Source organism: Rhinopithecus bieti, unplaced genomic scaffold (genome assembly GCF_001698545.2).
Source record: "Rhinopithecus bieti isolate Rb0 unplaced genomic scaffold, ASM169854v2 scaffold_5260, whole genome shotgun sequence".
NCBI classification, from domain to species: Eukaryota; Metazoa; Chordata; class Mammalia; order Primates; family Cercopithecidae; genus Rhinopithecus; species Rhinopithecus bieti.
Window position 1 is genome coordinate 5963019 of NW_016805896.1, and position 17918 is coordinate 5980936.

At 35.7% G+C, this 17918-nt stretch overlaps 1 protein-coding gene across 10 annotated transcripts in view; it reads left to right on the plus strand.

Annotated features, from left to right (window-relative positions):
- The window catches only part of NOL4 (nucleolar protein 4), a 397837-nt gene that overhangs the window by 282010 nt on the left and 97909 nt on the right, over nt 1-17918 (plus strand). For 7 of the 10 annotated variants that reach the window (XM_017874065.1, XM_017874066.1, XM_017874068.1 and 4 more), the window contains 2 exons: nt 12698-12877; nt 13604-13795. In XM_017874065.1, the coding sequence (XP_017729554.1) occupies nt 12698-12877; nt 13604-13795 (372 nt within the window). The remainder of the gene's footprint in view (nt 1-12697; nt 12878-13603; nt 13796-17918) is intronic. The other 3 variants (XM_017874067.1, XM_017874069.1, XM_017874073.1) reach the window with 1 other exon arrangement.

Genomic DNA, 17918 nt, shown 5'->3' on the forward strand with positions numbered 1-17918 from the left:
TGGGATATATTCTCCTGGTGTGCCTGTATGCTTACAGCGCAGTCTTGGGGTGGGAGGTTCCCGGTTTTTCTGGTGTTGTGTGTGTCAGGTTCCCTGGCTAGGAAAACAGATCCCCTTCCCCCTTGCGCTTCCAGGTGAGGCGATGCCTCGCCCTGCTTCAGCTCTCGCTGGTCAGGCTGCAGCAGCTGACCAGCACCGATTGTCCGGCACTCCCTAGTGAGATGACCCCAGTACCTCAGTTGAAAATGCAGAAATCACCGGTCTTCTGTGTCGCTCGCGCTGGGAGTTGGAGACTGGAGCTGTTCCTATTCGGCCATCTTGCTCCAAAACTTTTAATTTTTAAAGTATAGGCCTTGTTATTTAAATTATAGGCCTTAATTTTTTATTAATTTTGTGTATTTCTTCAGAATCATTGGGCATTCTACAATTCATACACAGCAGAAAGTATCTCACATGAAGTCAAAAAAATGAAAGAGTGGCCTAAGCTTAAAAATGTCAGTATGTCAAAGATTCAACAAAACATTAATAAACAATTTTTTCAAACATATTTTATGGGAAAGATAAAAATAAATTGTCAAACTGACAAGAGACGCTGACCAGTTTATTTAAAAACCAAAGGTCGTATATACTGTTTTGTTGCAAACTACAATATTTTCAACAAGACAAATATTACATACCTGGGTTTTTAGAATGGGTAAATATATTAAGAACTCTTAAATATCATGAAGATTCCATAGAGCTCATAATGGCTATACTTATTTGAACTACATGGAAATCAAATAAAAACACTAAGAACTCAAAGCGTGTTCCTCAGACTTTCAGGAGCTGCATCACTTCAGCTCTTGCTAGAAATCAAAATTCTTGGGCCCCACTCCAGACCTACTGAATGAGTCCAGTAACTTGTGTTTTAAGAAGTCCTTTGGGCGATTTCAAAGCATGACAAAATGAAAATAACACTGCTCTACCCAGACAATATCTTGAAAAACAAGGCTTAAAGTAATGTTCACTATCATTTTGAAGTGCCTAAAAAAGTAGCTGAGGTTTAAAAATTATTGAGTGGAAGAGATTTTTGTTGACAGGTTATGATAAAAGGATTTATTTTCACATGACAATTTCGTGGGAATCTTCAAAGTAATTGTTAAATTTGATCTTTTTCTTGGACAAGCACTGAAAAAATGTCAAAATGCAATGTCAAATGTGACTTATTTGTCCAAAATTGATTAAGAAGAATTAATGTAAATAATGGGAAAGCATACACAAAATGGTAAATGAGTAAACCAGTTACTGTATGCAAATGAATGGTTATACAAATAAATAATTGCAGATTCACATGCAGTTGTTAAGTAATACTAAAAAGATATCTTGTGTGCCCTTCACACAGTGGAATATGACATTTAATCTGCAATTTCAATTTTGACCTTTTGGAAAAAGCAAGTGAGAAATTACAGACTCCTAATTTGGAAATAAATGAAGAAGGCTACATCATTTTGTTGTCTTTCTATTTATTTAATACAAGATTAAGAGCACATTCAGATAAAGTGATAATGTAATATGAAAAATATAAAGATGAAAAGTGAAATAAAAGAATATTTTCTGATAATGAGAAGTGAGTTGCAATAAACTTCAGTCCATGTTGAAGGTAATTTTTCTTTAGGAGGAAGAAATAATAGAATTAATGAAGAGGAATGAATTATATTATCATATTGGGAGAAGATTTAAGTTGCATGTTGGATTTGACAAAAAATATTCATATCAATGAAGAAAACATAAAACTCATAAATGCTGCTTTAATGAAAGCATCAGTCACTGCCCAAGGAAACTTAAAATGTCCTGAAATCTCATGGTTCAAACATGAAAGGAACTTGATTAAAGGTTCCCCAAACTAAAAACAATCTGTTTGCATGATATTAGCAATAATTAACTGGAACAGTAAAAAACATAGTATAAACTGTTAAGAATAAAAGATATTTTCATTAGACAAAGACTGAATTATTTTTGTATTCTCTCAATAGAATACATTATTACAGAAGTACTGTCATATGAAGAAGCAATCAAAGGGCATGCAGCCAAGAAAAATGGGAAAGTGTCATATATTTTTGCATTTGTGTTGTTTGTGGCACTTAGAGTTTTTTTAAAAATTAGATTCCCGGGGTACATGTGCAGGTTTGTTACATGGGTATATTGCATGATGCTACAGTTTGGGGTATGACTGATCCCCTCACAGAGGTGGTAAGCATAGTACCCAATAAGTAGTTTTTAAATCCTTTCACCGCTAACCCCCTTCCTCCTCTTTCTAGTAGTCTTCAAAGTTTGTTGTTCAAATCTTTATGTCCGTATATACCCAGTGTTTATATTCCACTTATAAGTGTGGACATGTGCTATTTGGTTCTCTGTTTCTGTGTTAATTCCCTTAGGATGATGGCCTGCAGCGGCATCCATGTTGTGGCATGATTTCATTATTTTATGGTTATGTGGTAGTCCATGATGTATATATATCATGTTTTCTTTATCCAGTCCACCACTTGATGGGCACCGAAGTTGATTCCATGTCTTTGCTATTGTGAATGGTGCCGTGATGAACATATAATTGCATGTGTCTTTTTGGTAAAATGATTTGGTTTCCCTTGGGTATGTATGCAGCAATGGGATTACTGGGTCAAATGGTAGTTCTGTTTTAAGTTCTTTGAGAAATCACCAAACTGCTTTCCACAGTGGCTGAGCTAATTTACATTCCTATCAACAGTGTGTAAGCATTCTTTTTTCTCTACTGTCTCGTCAGGATCTGTTAATTTTTTTATTTTTATTTATATTTATTTATTTATTTTTTGAGACGGAGCCTTGCTCTGTCACCCAGGATAGAGTGCAGTGGCGCAATCTCCGCTCAGTGCAACCTCCGCCTTGGAGTTCAAGTGATTCTTCTGCCTCAGCCTCCCAAGTAGCAGGACTATAGGTGCCCGCCACCATGCCCAACTAATTTTTGTATTTTTAGTAGAGACGGGGTTTCACCATATTGGCCAGGTTGGTCTCAAACTCCTGAGCTCGTGATCAGCCCGCCTCGGCCTCCTAAAGTGCTGAAATTACAGGCATGAGCCACCGTGCCCAGCTTATTTTTTGACTTTTTAATAATAGCCATTCTGACTCGAGTGAGATGGTATCTCATTGTGGTTTTGATTTGCATTTCGCTAATAATTAATTATGATGAACATTTTTTCATGTTTGTTAGCCACTTGTAAGTCTTATTTAGAGAAATGTCTATTAATGTCCTTTGCCCACTTTTTAGTGGGCTTATTTGTTTCTTGTTGGTTGAATTGTTTAAGTTACTTATAGACTCTGGATGTTAGAACTTTGTTGGATGAATAGTTTATGAATGTTTTCTCCTATTGTGTAGACTGTCTGTTTACTCTGCTAATATCTTTTGCCACACAGAAGCTCTTTCATTTACTTGGGTCCCACTTGTTAATTTTTGTTTTTGTTACAATTGCTTTTGAGGACTTAGTGATAAATTACTTGCCAAAGATGATGTCCACAATAATATCTCCTAGAATTTTTATAGTTTGAGATCTTACATTTAATCCACCTTGAGTTAATTTGTGCATATGGTAATAGGTAGGGGTCCAGTTTCATTCTCCTGCATATGGATAGCCAGTTATCCCAGCACCATTTATTGAATAGGATATCTTTTCCCCATTGCTTGTGTTTGTCATTTTGTTGAAGATCAGATGGTTGTAGCATTATTTCTAGGCTCTCTATTCTGTTCCATTGGTCCACGTGTCTGTTTCTGTACCAGTTTCATGCTGCTTTTGTTACTGTATCCTTGTAGTATAGTTTGAAGTCAGGTAGTGTGATGCCTCTGGCTTTGCTTTTTGCTTAGAATTGCTTTGGCTATTTGAGCTTTTTAAAATTCCATATGAATTTTAGAATACATTTATCTAATTCTGTGAAAAATGTCATTGATAGTTGATAGGAATAGCATTGACTCTGTATTTTGTTTTGGGAAGTATGGTCATTTTAATGAGATTCATTCTTCCAATCCATGAACCTGGGATATTTTTCCATTTTCTTATGTCATCCCTGATTTATTTAAGTAGTATTCTCTTTGTAGAGGTCTTTTACCTCATTGGTTATTGTATTCTAGAATATTTCATTGTTTTGTGTGGCTATTGTAAATGAGATTGCGTTCTTGATTTGGCTCTCAGCTTGAACATTATTGGTGTTTGCATTGTTGATTTGATTCTTAGCTTGAACATTCTTGGTGTATAGAAGTGCTACTGATTTTTATATGTTGATTTTGTATCATAAAACTGCATTGCAGTGGTTTATCAGTTCTAGGATCCCTTTGCTGGAGACTTTAAGGTTTTCAAAATATAGAATAATATCATCTGCAAAGAGAGATGATTTGACTTCCTTTTCTATTTTGATGGCTTTTATTTCTTTCTCTTGTCTGATTGCTCTGGCTAGGACTTCCAGTACTATGTGGAACTGGAGTGATGAGAGTGAGCAACCTTATCTTGTTCCAGTTCTTAATGGAAATGCTTCCAGCTTTTTCCTAGTCAATATGATTTTTGCTGTGGGCCTGTCATAGATGGCTGTTATTATTTTGAGGTATTTTATATATTTAGAAGCTTTAAAAATTTTTGTAATTTGTGGTAATTTTCCTCATCTTAAGTAAATAATAACTTTTTAATCTAATGTTTCAAAACAGCCTCCTCTCTAAATTTTATAACTTTCAGGCTTTACAAAATGTGGATTCATCCAATCATGTGAACCTAAAACAATGCTCTATACATGAAGTAGTGCTTCTTAAATGTTGTTGAATAAATTAATGTAATGATAGAAATAGTCAAAACAGAGGGGATATCAAACCAATCACAACATTTATAAACTTAAATTTTATTTTGAAAATATAAAATATATTTTAAAATAGAGAATACAATGAACCAGTATTACTCATCACCTAAACAGAACAGTGCTTAAGACTCTCAGATATTTTAACATTTTAACTTTTTTTCTGTCTATTTTAATTTTTCTTAAGAGACAGGAAGTATTAGTCCATTCTTATGCTGCTAATAAAGACATACCAGAAACTGGGTAATTCATAAAGGAAAGAAGTTTAATTGACTCACAGTTCAGCATTGCTGGGGAGGCTTCAGGAAACTTACAATCGTGGTGGAAGTGGAAGAAAACACATCCTTCTTCACATGGCAGCAGTAAGGAGAAGTGCTGAGCAAAAGGGTAAAAGCCTCTTATGAAGCCATCAGATCTCATGAAAACTCACTATCACAAGAACAGCATGAGGATAACCGCCCCCGTGGTTAAACTACCTCCCGCTGGGTCTCTCCCATGATACATGCGGATTATAGGAACCATAATTCAAGATGAAATTTGAGTAGGAACACAGCCAAACCATATCACAAGGTATTGCTTTGTTGCCCCGGCTGGAGTTCAGTGGCAGGATCATAGCTCACAGCAGCCTGGGATTCATGGACTCAAGAAATACTCCTGCCTAACCCTCCCCAGTATACTTCTATGGGTGCATGCCACTATGCTTGTATAGTTGTTTTTGGTTTGTTGTTTTTTTTAGGGATGGAGGTCTCACTATGTTGCCCAGGCTTGTCTTAAACTCCTAGCCTCAAGCAGTCCTCCTGCTTTGACTTCCCAGTGTTCTGGGATTATAGACATAACCTGACCTTCTAGAGTATTTTAAAGCATATCCCAAGCATTCTTGTCATGTCATCTCTTCATATCTCAACTTTTATCTCTAACAAGTGTGGATATTTTCTTACATAAATATTTACTTAACCAAATGTTAAGGTACTACATCTAGCAAAAATTAATAAATCCATGTTATTCTCTATTATCCTCATCTATAATAGAATATTTTCACTTTTCTCAAAAAATGTCTCTTGCTTTGGGTGTTTTTTGAATCATAATACAAGCAAGGGTTACAAATTTTGTTTGATTATATCTCTTAAATCTCCTTTAATATATCTTATTTCCGTATCAGTAAATTGTTGCAGGACCAAGGTCAATTGCCCTGTCCAGTGTCTCATATTTTGAATTTACCTGTCTGCTTTCTCTGGTGTGATTTAACTTCTCTCTCTGCCATTTTTCTTACAAATGGAATTTAGCTCCAGACAAATGTTTGTCAAGCTTGACTGTGCCTCAGAATCTCATGGAAGTCATGTTAAAACACAGATTGCTGGGCCTACATCCAAAGTGTCTGATTCAGTTGGTCTTGGGAGGGAGCTGAGCCTTTGCATTTCTAGGAGGTTTCCAGGAGATGCCGATCCTGCTAGTGCAACCAATGCATTTTGGGAACCACTGTTTCTAGATTGAAGTTTGGGTTCAATTGCTTCTCACTCTTTCTTTTCCTTCCTTCCTTCCTTCCTTCCTTCCTTCCTTCCTTCCTTCCTTCCTTCCTTTCTTTTCCCTTCCCTCCTCCTCTTCTTTCTTTTTTTTCTTTCTTTTCTGTCTTTCTCTCTTTTCTGTCCTTTCTTTTCTTTCTTTCATTTCTTTCTTTTCTTTCTTTCTCTCTTTCTCTCTCTCTCTTTCCTTCCTTCCTTCCTTCCTTCCTTCCTTCCTTCCCTCCCTCCCTCCCTCTCTTTCTTTCTCTCTCTCTTTCTCTCTTTCTTTCTTTCTTTCCTGATGGTGAGTTTACTTCTTGAGTAGTGCCATGTGCTTCATTTCATATCATATCAGAAGGCACGCAGTGCTAGATCGTTACACTTGTAATGATACTGACATTGCTTGTAAACTCACTGATGAATAGCTGATTTTTTAAAGGAAATATAAGATAGTTTTTAAAATTGCAATTTAAAAAGTTAAATTATCTTCAGTGTAACTCAAAAGTGTAATCAATCAGTCACTCAGAAAACATTTACTTTATTTCTACTATGTGTTTGGCATTGTGCAATGTTGTAAAGATGGAAGAGACATGGTGCCTATATGACCCTCCCTTCAAGTAACTCTCAGACTGTATGGAATATGAAAATATAAATTCATTTACAGAATATCTTACAATCAGTGCTGTGACATAGATATGCAAAGCACATGAAAGCATGGACGCCTGACACTGAATTCATGTGTTCTTCCCTCATTTAGGACATAATGAGGAAACACAGGTTCCCTTTTATCCACTGCTGCAAATATCAGACACAGCTCCCAATCCCAGCTGTGTCTAACACCAAGCACTGTGGTGTTGCTATCTGAGCCATTCTAGGCTCTGAGTATAGATAAACAGATTAAGTTTCCTCCAAGTGGGAATTTTCAAGGCCTAAAGCTGGCAGTTCTATTAGGATGGGAAAATTCGAGAAAAGGAAAGTGCAAATGTATTTTCAGAAGGCTCTTTGCTAAGGAGAGCCATATTTTGTCACGGGAGGAATAAACAGAGTATATAGCTAAGGCAAAAATCTACCCTTATCCCCATAAGCCAACACCTGCGTTTTGAGGATAAGCATGTATCCATCTTCTGTAGGACCTAAATTGGGGTTCTATAATAACTTTGGATCTTTTTTTTAGTTCTGGTTTGGAGTTTTTTAGATTTATACTTGAAATAAGAAAACAATTGCACCTGAAATGAAGGTTTCCTAGGCTATGATCATCCAAAGTTCTTATTAAGGCAAAGCAGGTTTATGGGGCAAATGGCTGCCATATTTTATATGTGTTATTTGGAGACTGATAGTAATTTGTATTCTCCGAGCCTATGATACCATTCCAATACTCACATTCTGCCATTTATAAAAACCAAATCGTTTTATAGAAAAAAGAGAAATTATAGGCAGTCTTGAATGGCAATCTGTAAAGCTCATGTCTTGGATTCTGTGAGGAGTATGTGTTGGTTCTTATCTCAGACTAGTTTGAAGAAAAATGTAAATTAATATGGAAAGTAGAGAGCAATGGTAGTGTTTAACTCTGTGTCAAATTAAGTAACTTGGCTTCACAGTTTAGGGAAAGATTGAAGTGGACTAGGGTAGACTATTACATTTTAGATTTAAAAAGATAGGCTTGTCAAACCTATGGAATATTTTCCTTAATATATTTTATTAGTTAATTCCACCTTGTTAATGATGTGAACCGTAAAGATATTATGCTGATTTTTAAAATTAACTTTACTGTTAATGTCAGAGATCTGTTCTAGTTTTATTATTTCTCCACTGATATATAGTTATGATATGTCGGTGTGATCCTTAAAACATGCTACACATTTGTTACCATTGCACGGAAGCAGTTTTAAACACTGTCAATTTAAGATTTCCCTTCATAAAGATAGTATTATTCCCCTCCAAGACCCAACTGAATCAGACCTTTGATTAAGCCAGCATCTGTGTTTTAACATGACTTCATGAGATCTGAGGCATTCATAAAGGTCATTCACTATCATTTTACTTTGTTGGTAGATTTGAGAATATCTGCTGCTGCTTACAAAGATAGTATTATTCATTTGGCTGGGGCCATCTATGTGTTTGAATGATCATGTGTGAAATCTATATTGTTAATCTGCCTTCTAATGATTGGTTGCTGTGCCACTCCAGATTCAATCTCAGGTGACTGAAACTCAAATTTAAGCAAAATTTAAAAGCATGTAGGTGGGTGGAGGATGTATAGTATTATACAACTTAAGGATCAGGGGCTTAATTTCAGTATTAGTGAGATCTAGATGCACAAATGATGCTATCACGACTCTGTGCTTCTTAGCTCTGCTGGATTCAGCTTGATTTCAGACTCAGGCCAGCCATCTCACCTAGAGGCAAAGATGAATGCCTAACATAGAGAAGGTTGATACCCAAGGGATTAGCAGTTTTACCTGGGAGAACAAGGGGCCATTTCTGAATGAAAAAAGGTGTTGGGCCAGCAAACAAGTAGGAGATACCACAACAGGCCCCATGGTTGGTCTTGGACACAGTTATAGAAGTTAATGAAAATTGTCTGGATTGGCATTCATCTTCCTTTATACACTTGCCTTTCTCCTTCTACTTTGGCAATCCACTGAGATTCTGAAACTCAACATTTTCATTTCTTTTGCTAACTCCCATGATCCCCCAACGCTGAAATCCTGTGTAGTGTTACCAGCCCAGTGATGAATGGATGGCCTCTAGTTAACTTCTCTATCACTTTTCTCAGTGTCTGAGGTTATCTGATCAAGTTAAATTAACTGAGCCTTAATGAAGTCATTTATAATGTGAATAATATAATTACTACGCAGAGTTCTCCAGAGAAACAGAATCAATAAGATATATAATATATAGAATAAAGTATTGGCTCATGAGATTATGGAGGCTGAGAAGTGCCATCATCTGCTATCTGCAAGCTGAATATCCAGGATAGCCAGTGGTAGATTTCAGTTCAAGTTTGAAGCCCTAAGAACCAGGGGACTCAGAATTCTCAGTAAGTCTCTCAGCTCAGCAGTCAGGCAGAATAGGCAAATGTTTCTTCCCTCTGCTTTGCATTCTATTCAGGCTCTCAAGGCACTGGATTATGCCCTTATGCCCTCCCCTCACCCCTGCTATACACACACTGTGAAGAACCATCTGTTTTAGTGATTCCACCACTTCCAGTGCCAATCTCATCCAGAAATATCCTTACAGACACACCTGGAAATAATGGATAGCCAAATACCTGGACACCGTGTCATCCTGTCAAACTGACACATAAAACTAACCATCAGTTATGTTAATATCATTTATTATTGTTATGTGTATATTTGAAATCATTTATAATATAAATATATTAATATATTAATACTAGTTCTTCTGTGAAGTCGTTATGTTGAGATTAAAGCTCCATGTAAATTTTAAGACACTTCATGAATACAAAACATTATTAAATAGGCTCCAGCCCATATGAAATGCATATATTCTATCACATTGGCACAGGGAAATTCATAGTTAGATGTTAAATAATGAAATGGGTCTAATATGTCTTGTCACAGAGGTATTTCTATTTTAAAAGATGGTGTCAAGAAATACAGTGCCTTAGGAATTGATTTCTACTGATATTATAACAATAACCTCATAAGTAGTCATCCTATAGAGACAGCATAGAATAGTGTTAAGATGATGAACTCAGAGCCAAACTGCATGGGTTCAGATCCTTTTTCACTTGCTAGCTATGTGACATTGGGAAAGTCACTTAACCAGTTCATTGTAAATGAGTCATATATTTAAACAGCTTAGAATAGTACCTGATGCATAATAAATGCCCATAAATAATTTGTTGAATGAAAATTGCTCTGTGGCAGAGTATCTTGGCACAACACCAAATGTGTAGTGACACTCAATGTAAATAAAGGTTTGCTGAGGGAAGAAATGATTGACTTTGAGATAGATACTTGGAGTTGGAGAGATTTTAGAAATTACTACTAACCATGTTGGTCTTAAAAGTTGTATACTATTGCTGTTTATTAAGAGTTTATTCTCTTAAATATATATTTTTCCTAAAATAAATATATTTATTCCAGAATGTTTAGTCCTAAGTTGAAAAAAGAGAGCTTGTCACTATTTCCTTCTATGGATGGTTTGTATTTAAGAAAATGTAAATTATCTACATTTGATTGCAATAGTGTATCTTTATTCTACTTTATCCAGCAAAACAAATAAGTAAAACTGTGTATGAAGCACTACTAAATTATTTAAATAGATTCTATTATATGTGGAAAATTTACAGCAAGTGATAATTCTTCTTACTCAAGATTTATAAATTGCAGCTTACTGTTCTGTAAGAAAATGTAAATAATGTATCCAATTTATTTAGGTGGAGTAACAGTTTTAGGGGAAATCACTTATAAAATACTTTGTTTAACTATTAACATGTACATAAACCAATACATATTTTATGTTCTTTCAATTATACACACATGTGCATACACACACCCACACTTAGAAAGGAAAACTTCATACTGAGAAGAAAACCTTATTTGATCACTCTTAGCTCTTAGGCAGACCTAGGTTCACATAGTAGTTATATAGTCTCATTCTTCAGATAAGAGGAGGTTGTTTAGACTTTCTGCAGCTGTTTCCTTATCTGTAGAATCTGGAGGATAATCCTTTCTCACCAGGTTGCTATGAAGCTTCAGGGAACCAACTGACTAGGCATGCAGTTGTTCTAAGTACTAACTTCTTCTCTTTACCTCGCACTTGCTTCATTATTTGCTTTATTGTATTTGATGTCTCATAAAATATCTTTTTTTTGGGGGATGGGGGACGGAGTCTCGCTCTATCGCCCAGGCTGGAGTGCAGTGGCCTGATCTCAGCTCACTGCAAGCTCCGCCTCCCGGGTTTACGCCATTCTCCTGCCTCAGCCTCCCGAGTAGCTGGGACTACAGGCGCCCGCCACGTCGCCCGGCTAATTTTTTGTATTTTTTAGTAGAGACGGGGTTTCACCGTGTTAGCCAGGATGGTCTCGATCTCCTGACCTCGTGATCCGCCCGTCTCGGCCTCCCAAAGTGCTGGGATTACAGGCTTGAGCCACCGCGCCCGGCCCAAAATATCTTTTATATCATGAAACAAAAATAGAGGATACTCCTTTTTAAATCTGATTACATCTTAGTTTTAGTATTTTATCAAAAGTACCTAGAGTATTCTAAGAAGATTGGTCAACGTTATGGTCTCAAAGAGTATATAAAATAGTTTATTGTTATGCTGTACATGGCTGAATCAAGCTCCTTATCACACCATACACTTGGATTTTCTTTATTTCCAGGTCACTCTTCCAAACTTACTCTGGAATAATCCTAGAGGGTCCCAAGAGAAAATATTTGGAATAGGTGTAATCCCAAAATGAAAAGTGATCAAAGCCAGTTTATTTATTTTAAACAGCCCCATTAACATGTAGATATACTTATGCGTTGTATTCTGACAGCAGAGGCTTTAAGAAGGCTATCTATCAGCTGTTTACATGTGAAAATGAACTGTTAAACATTTTCAAGTTTTCAGATGTGTAATGGTTTTTACATGGAAATATGTGTCACTATTATTTAATTGTTCTTGCTTTAAATTTGTTTTGTCTTTTGAATAGTGTTAGAATCCAGAAATATTAAACTTCACAGAGGATTAGGAAGAAACCTGATTCCCATTTTCTAAACCAAAATCAGATGCCCTCTTAAGACTCATAGACAATGTATACATTTATTTCAAAGCATGTTAACTAGCAACTAATAGTTAATAATATTTTGTATAGCTCTTGCTGGGGATGTTAATTAAACATCCCTCAGTTACCATACCTGTTTAAAGAATGCAAATAAAGTTAGTATAATATTGATATGATATAATACAATATTATATAAAGTGTAATACTAATATGAATACTGACAAAGCTCTGAGGTCATATTAAGTTCTAAGAATATGTGACACAATGATTCTCTTGCAAAATCAATTACACATTGCTTTTTTATTTGGAATATGAATATTGAGAGGAAACAGTAATTGCTCTTGAACAGCTAAGTTCAATAAAACTTTCTGCAGTGATGGAACATTCCATGTAGCTAACGGGCACTTGCAATGTAACTAGTGTGACGTGACCAAGGAAATGAAATTTTAATTTAATTTGAATTAATTTTGATTTAAACTAAAATCACCACAGCTCTAGAGTTATCAACTCACAAACAAGGTTTTTGAGAAACAATTTAAATTAAAGATGAGACATAAAATTTATAAGCTTGTGCAGTGAATTTAAAAGCAGTTATTTCACCTTCTCTTTTCAGTCTCCTGCACATAGTTACTCCAGCTATGACTCTGGCAAAAATGAGAGTGTGGACCGAGGAGCTGAGGACCTCTCACTAAACAGGGGAGATGAGGACGAAGATGACCACGAGGACCATGACGATTCCGAGAAAGTTAATGAGACAGACGGCGTTGAAGCCGAGCGACTGAAAGCTTTTAATGTGAGTCCTGCCACACTCCAAGTGTGGTTTAATTTTTACCACTTCACTTTCATGTTGTTGCTTGTTGGTAAATGTGGATATTTTAGAGACATGTTTGTTTAATTTACAGAAGGATTTAAAAAGTACATGAAACACTCTTTGCCAACCAGACACCAGAATTGCTGTGTTTTGTTTAGAATTTTAAAGCCAAATGTGAGCTGAAAACTGGAGTTGTGTTGTGTGAGTATGCATGTTTACCTAGTGGATGGAGGGGGCCTCAGCTTAGTCCTCGGAAGAGTACGCCCGTCATCTGTTATTTCTTTTGCTTTCCTAGCTTATCTAATTATGCATGACAAAAGAGTCAGTTGTTTGATTTCAGAGATTAGTCCACTGTGCAGTGTAGCAATGTAACAGTCGTATTCATCATTAATAGAGAATGTAATGGGGTGCTCAATTGTCACAGTCTACTGTTATTTCCTGATTTTTTTCTACACGATAGTCTATTATTTTCTGTATGTTTGTCTGTCTGTCTGCTTTTCTCTCTCTTTTTCTCTCTCTATTTTTTAATCCAACCATTTAGAAAGTCTTTAAAGAGTGTTTGCTTAAAATTTCTGGCTTTCCATTGCAAAGTTCTCCAGTGCATAAACCAGAAAACAGTATTTTCCTATCGGTAATCAAGACAGGAAGCTAGGAACAGAAGAGAGCAGCCCTCCAAACCCTTCTCCTCTGTCTCCCTCTTGCCAACAGATGTTTGTCAGGCTGTTTGTAGATGAAAACTTGGACCGAATGGTCCCAATCTCTAAGCAGCCCAAAGAAAAGATCCAGGCTATCATTGACTCATGCAGGCGACAATTCCCTGAGTATCAAGAGCGTGCCAGAAAACGTATACGTACTTACCTCAAGTCCTGCAGGCGGATGAAAAGAAGTGGTTTTGAGATGGTGAGTTTTGAATTAAAACACAGCCCTAGACTCCATCAAAATCCCACATGTAAACCATGACACTATTTTTTTTCCATCTTAGTGTCTTTTTTTATTTTTTTTCCATAATGTCAGGTCAAAGGGGTTTTTGTTTGCTCGTTTGTTTTTTCCCCTTCTCCTTTTCATCTTCCTGAAGTATTTATTCTCTTTGTTTATTTAATGAGGAATATCTTGTGAGTCCAGTGCTCACAGAACCACGTGGTACCATGTCACAGAAAATAAAGGTGATATGAGTAAACACCAGTGAGAACCAGCATCTCATTCATATTTGTTTTCTTTCTGTCACTACTAAAGTGGGCATGAGGTTATTTAAGTTGTGGACTGAAGCACCAGTCACTGCTTGAGATGGCATGTAAGAATGGCATTCTCTAAATCAAAAGGAAAGAGATGGATCTACCTAAGGAATACCATTTTCATATCAATGGTTAACAAATTGCAGGCCTTGAAAGCAAAGAGCAGAGAATGAAAATGCTTAGGTGAAATATAAGGATTTGTTGTACTGGATATGTTTATTTGTGTGCTGGTGGATGGTACCAAGAGCTTTCATATTCAGGTGGACATTATAGACAGATGAGATTATGTTGACATTAGATTACTTGATAGGACAGAGATTAGAAATCAATGATTTTTAAACTTTATTCTATTTCACCTTGCTCTACTTGTTACATCTAGAAATAATGCACACATTTACAATGTATGCCTTTCCCATTTTCTTCTTATGTATGTGAACAGTTTCAAAATTTTGTGAAACCATTTTTTTCTCATCTTATCTGAGAAGGTGCCATAAAAGCCTAGGCTGTTAGTGTTTGTGATCTGTGAATCTAATTAGGTGTGATCGGGTAGAATTGGTGTACATAAGAGAGGTTTCAGAGTATGTCTGTACCAATTATCTCAAACCATAACATCTCCAGAGTTGGACATAAAAGGCCATTCTTTATGAAAAATAAATCTCATAAATCTAATGTTTGATCAGTAAATACTGTCTTCATTTTCATTAGATTTTAAAAACCCAGAGAGTTAAGTAACCGTTAAATTAATAGGTAGACAAATATATCAAGTTGTTATTGAGTCTATTGTGTGGTTTTGATGCTCAAATTGAGCGATTTCTCTGAAGAATATTTATTGTTCCAGAAGGTGTCCTGATCGTAAATTCACAGTGATAGAAAAGGCCATAAAAAGCACAGCTTTGTGAACAAGGTAGGGTTGGTCCATACTGAGTATCATCTCCAGTAGGTGACGTGATTTCTCTTCTTTGTTTCCTGAATTTGCATTATGAGACTCTTTCGCCAAGGCGCATACATGTATTTCTGTAAAACTCAAATGACAATATTTAGGGAAGACACAGGAGACTTTTAGCGCTTTGCTCCTCTTGTATCCCAAGTTTTGCCACTGTGCCAAGTTAAACCAAATAGCCTAGATATTTAAATTTAATAATCTCAATCTATCAAAAAATTACCTAGTTAATTGCCTTCAATATTATGCAATTGACTCTTTTCCCTAGTAGAAATAAATGTCATGCAAGTTTTTTGTATTGTCAAGGTCATTGTTTACTAGGCTGCTAAATGTCCATGACAGAAACTTGGTTTCAAAAGTTTCTTCTAGAATTTAATGCAATAATAATAATAATAATTGTTTCTCCTGAGGAAATAGAATACTTTCACCTGCTCTCAACACTGGGTCTATGAACCTTAATATATTCACTTTTGTGCCTTACTGCCAGGGAATTCAGAGCCAAACTCTCTCCATTTTCTTTCTGTTTAATTTGTCTTGGTGGAGACAGCTTTCCTTGGTGGATTTGATATTTTTTAATGGAAAAAGGAGATACACATTTAGAAACAAATAAATAAATAATCTAATTATTTATTATGAAAACACCAGAAAGCAAGCCTTTCATGTTTAGGAAATAATGTATTTTTTTAGAGGATTTAACTTTTCCATCATTTGCTACTATTTGTCTAACACAGCTCACAGGAGAGGTATCAGATGTTGTTTTCAATACATAGTTTCCCTGATATCATAAGTATTGGAATAGCTACAGTGACACTTGCTATTAACTTTTAACAAATAGAGATATTGTAAAATGAATTAAGTGATTCTTTAAACTAAAATTATATCAAAATATACCTAGCCTTTCATATAAGATCTTGATAAAATCTTTATAATACTTGTGTAGCTATTAATTCTTCATACCACATGAGTATAACTATGTGTCTCTCTCTGTCACCAATTACCTTAATTGATGCTAATTAGCAAACACATTTTGTTTGAATTTTCCACTTGCTCTTTGTACTAACTCTTGCCCTCTTTCTTATAGTTGTCATTTACCATCCCCCAGATTACATTCACATTCTCTAAGATCTTTATTTATAATATTTATTTTTAATTGCATCCTATAATATCCTCCATATTAATTTTGATATCTAAGTTGATTTCACAGTTCTTTTACCTTTTCCACTTCAGGGATCTGGATCTCTCTTTCACCTCAGTCTTTATTAGCATGAATATACCTTGATCTTAGTCATCACTCCAAGAGCCTGAAAAAGCAATATTAAAAATTTCAAAACTTTCTAAATGTTCTGACTCACATATTCTCTGGTGACTTTGCAGAGGAAAAGTCTTGTTCTTCTTTGCCCTGGATAAATAAACTTTGCATCTCTGCCCCCATATAATTCTGCCTTCTTCAGAAGATTGCTCCATCAACCACCCCTACTCTTTTGTATGTTCAGTTTTCCCTTTTCAATGAGAGGAACATTTAATCCTTTTTTCCAAAAAAAAAAAAAAACAGTTCTCAGATACCAAAAAAAAGTGACATCTCTTATTCTTCTTCTACAATCTGAGTTCATCTTTCTTTGTCAGGTTTCTCAAAAGAGCATTTTATACTCGCAGATTATACCTATTACCACCAAATCCTGCAGTACTCCCTCACATTCAGATTATTCAGACTGTGGTTCTCACCACTGTGTAGTCAGCTCTATAGATCTGCAGAGTCTACATCTGTGGATTCAATCAACTGTTTAAAAATATATGGCAAAAAAATAAGGGGATTGTCCCTGTATTGAACATGTATAGACATTTTTTACTTGTCATCATTCCTTAGACAACACAGTATAACAGCTATTTACATGTCATTTACATTGTATTAAGATTTATAAGTAAGCTAGACATAATTTAAAGTATACGGGACAGTGTGCCTGGGTAATAGGCAAATACTATGCCATTTTATGTAATGGACTTGAGCATCCTTAGAGGTGCTAGAGCCAGTCCTGCAGAGATACCAAAGGATGACTCTACTCAATTAGTTCTTATAAAGATCACATGACCACCTTTGCACAAAACTCAAAGATTGCATATTCAACTAAAGTATGCTCATTTTCTTGAAGCTTGCTGTTTCTCTTCCTCCTTATTTACTCTTACCTGCTTTTGGACAGTTCCTACAGTTCTGTGTTCAGCCACGTACTGTATATCACCCTAACCACAATTGCAAATGTCTGCCCTTGTGTACAGTATCCTATTCTCAAAGCACAATACCCAAAATATACAAATCTTTGGTATTTCCTTCCAAATGTCAGCCAGACACTAGGGCAATAATTATATTACACTGAACTCTTTATATTCTCCAGCACCTATCTTCTCCACTGATATTCCACCTCACTTATCAAGCCACCAGTAAATTCCTCTTGACTCGCCTACTGTTAATAGCACCATATTGTTATTTTTTACCATTGCTCAAAAGTGTAGAATGAGATTTGACTACTTTTGTGTCTTGTATCCTACCACTTAATGAATTCTGCTTATTCCTCCTTTACTCTGTTTCCCAAATAAATATTATAGTTTCTGATTCTATGCGCTATTATTTTAGTTCTAGTCTTTCACACCTCATATCTATACTCTTGGATAATCCTTCTAACTCAACTCCCTACTTTCCTCTTACAATCTTCACATACACTATGCCTAGGCAGAGGCAGAAATAGGGTTTGCAAAAGCCGAAGATTACATGACTTGAGATCTTTTTGAAAAGAAAAGTAATACACAATTATGAGCAAAAAAATAGGTAGATAAAATGAATGTGTATTTGCAGTTTAAA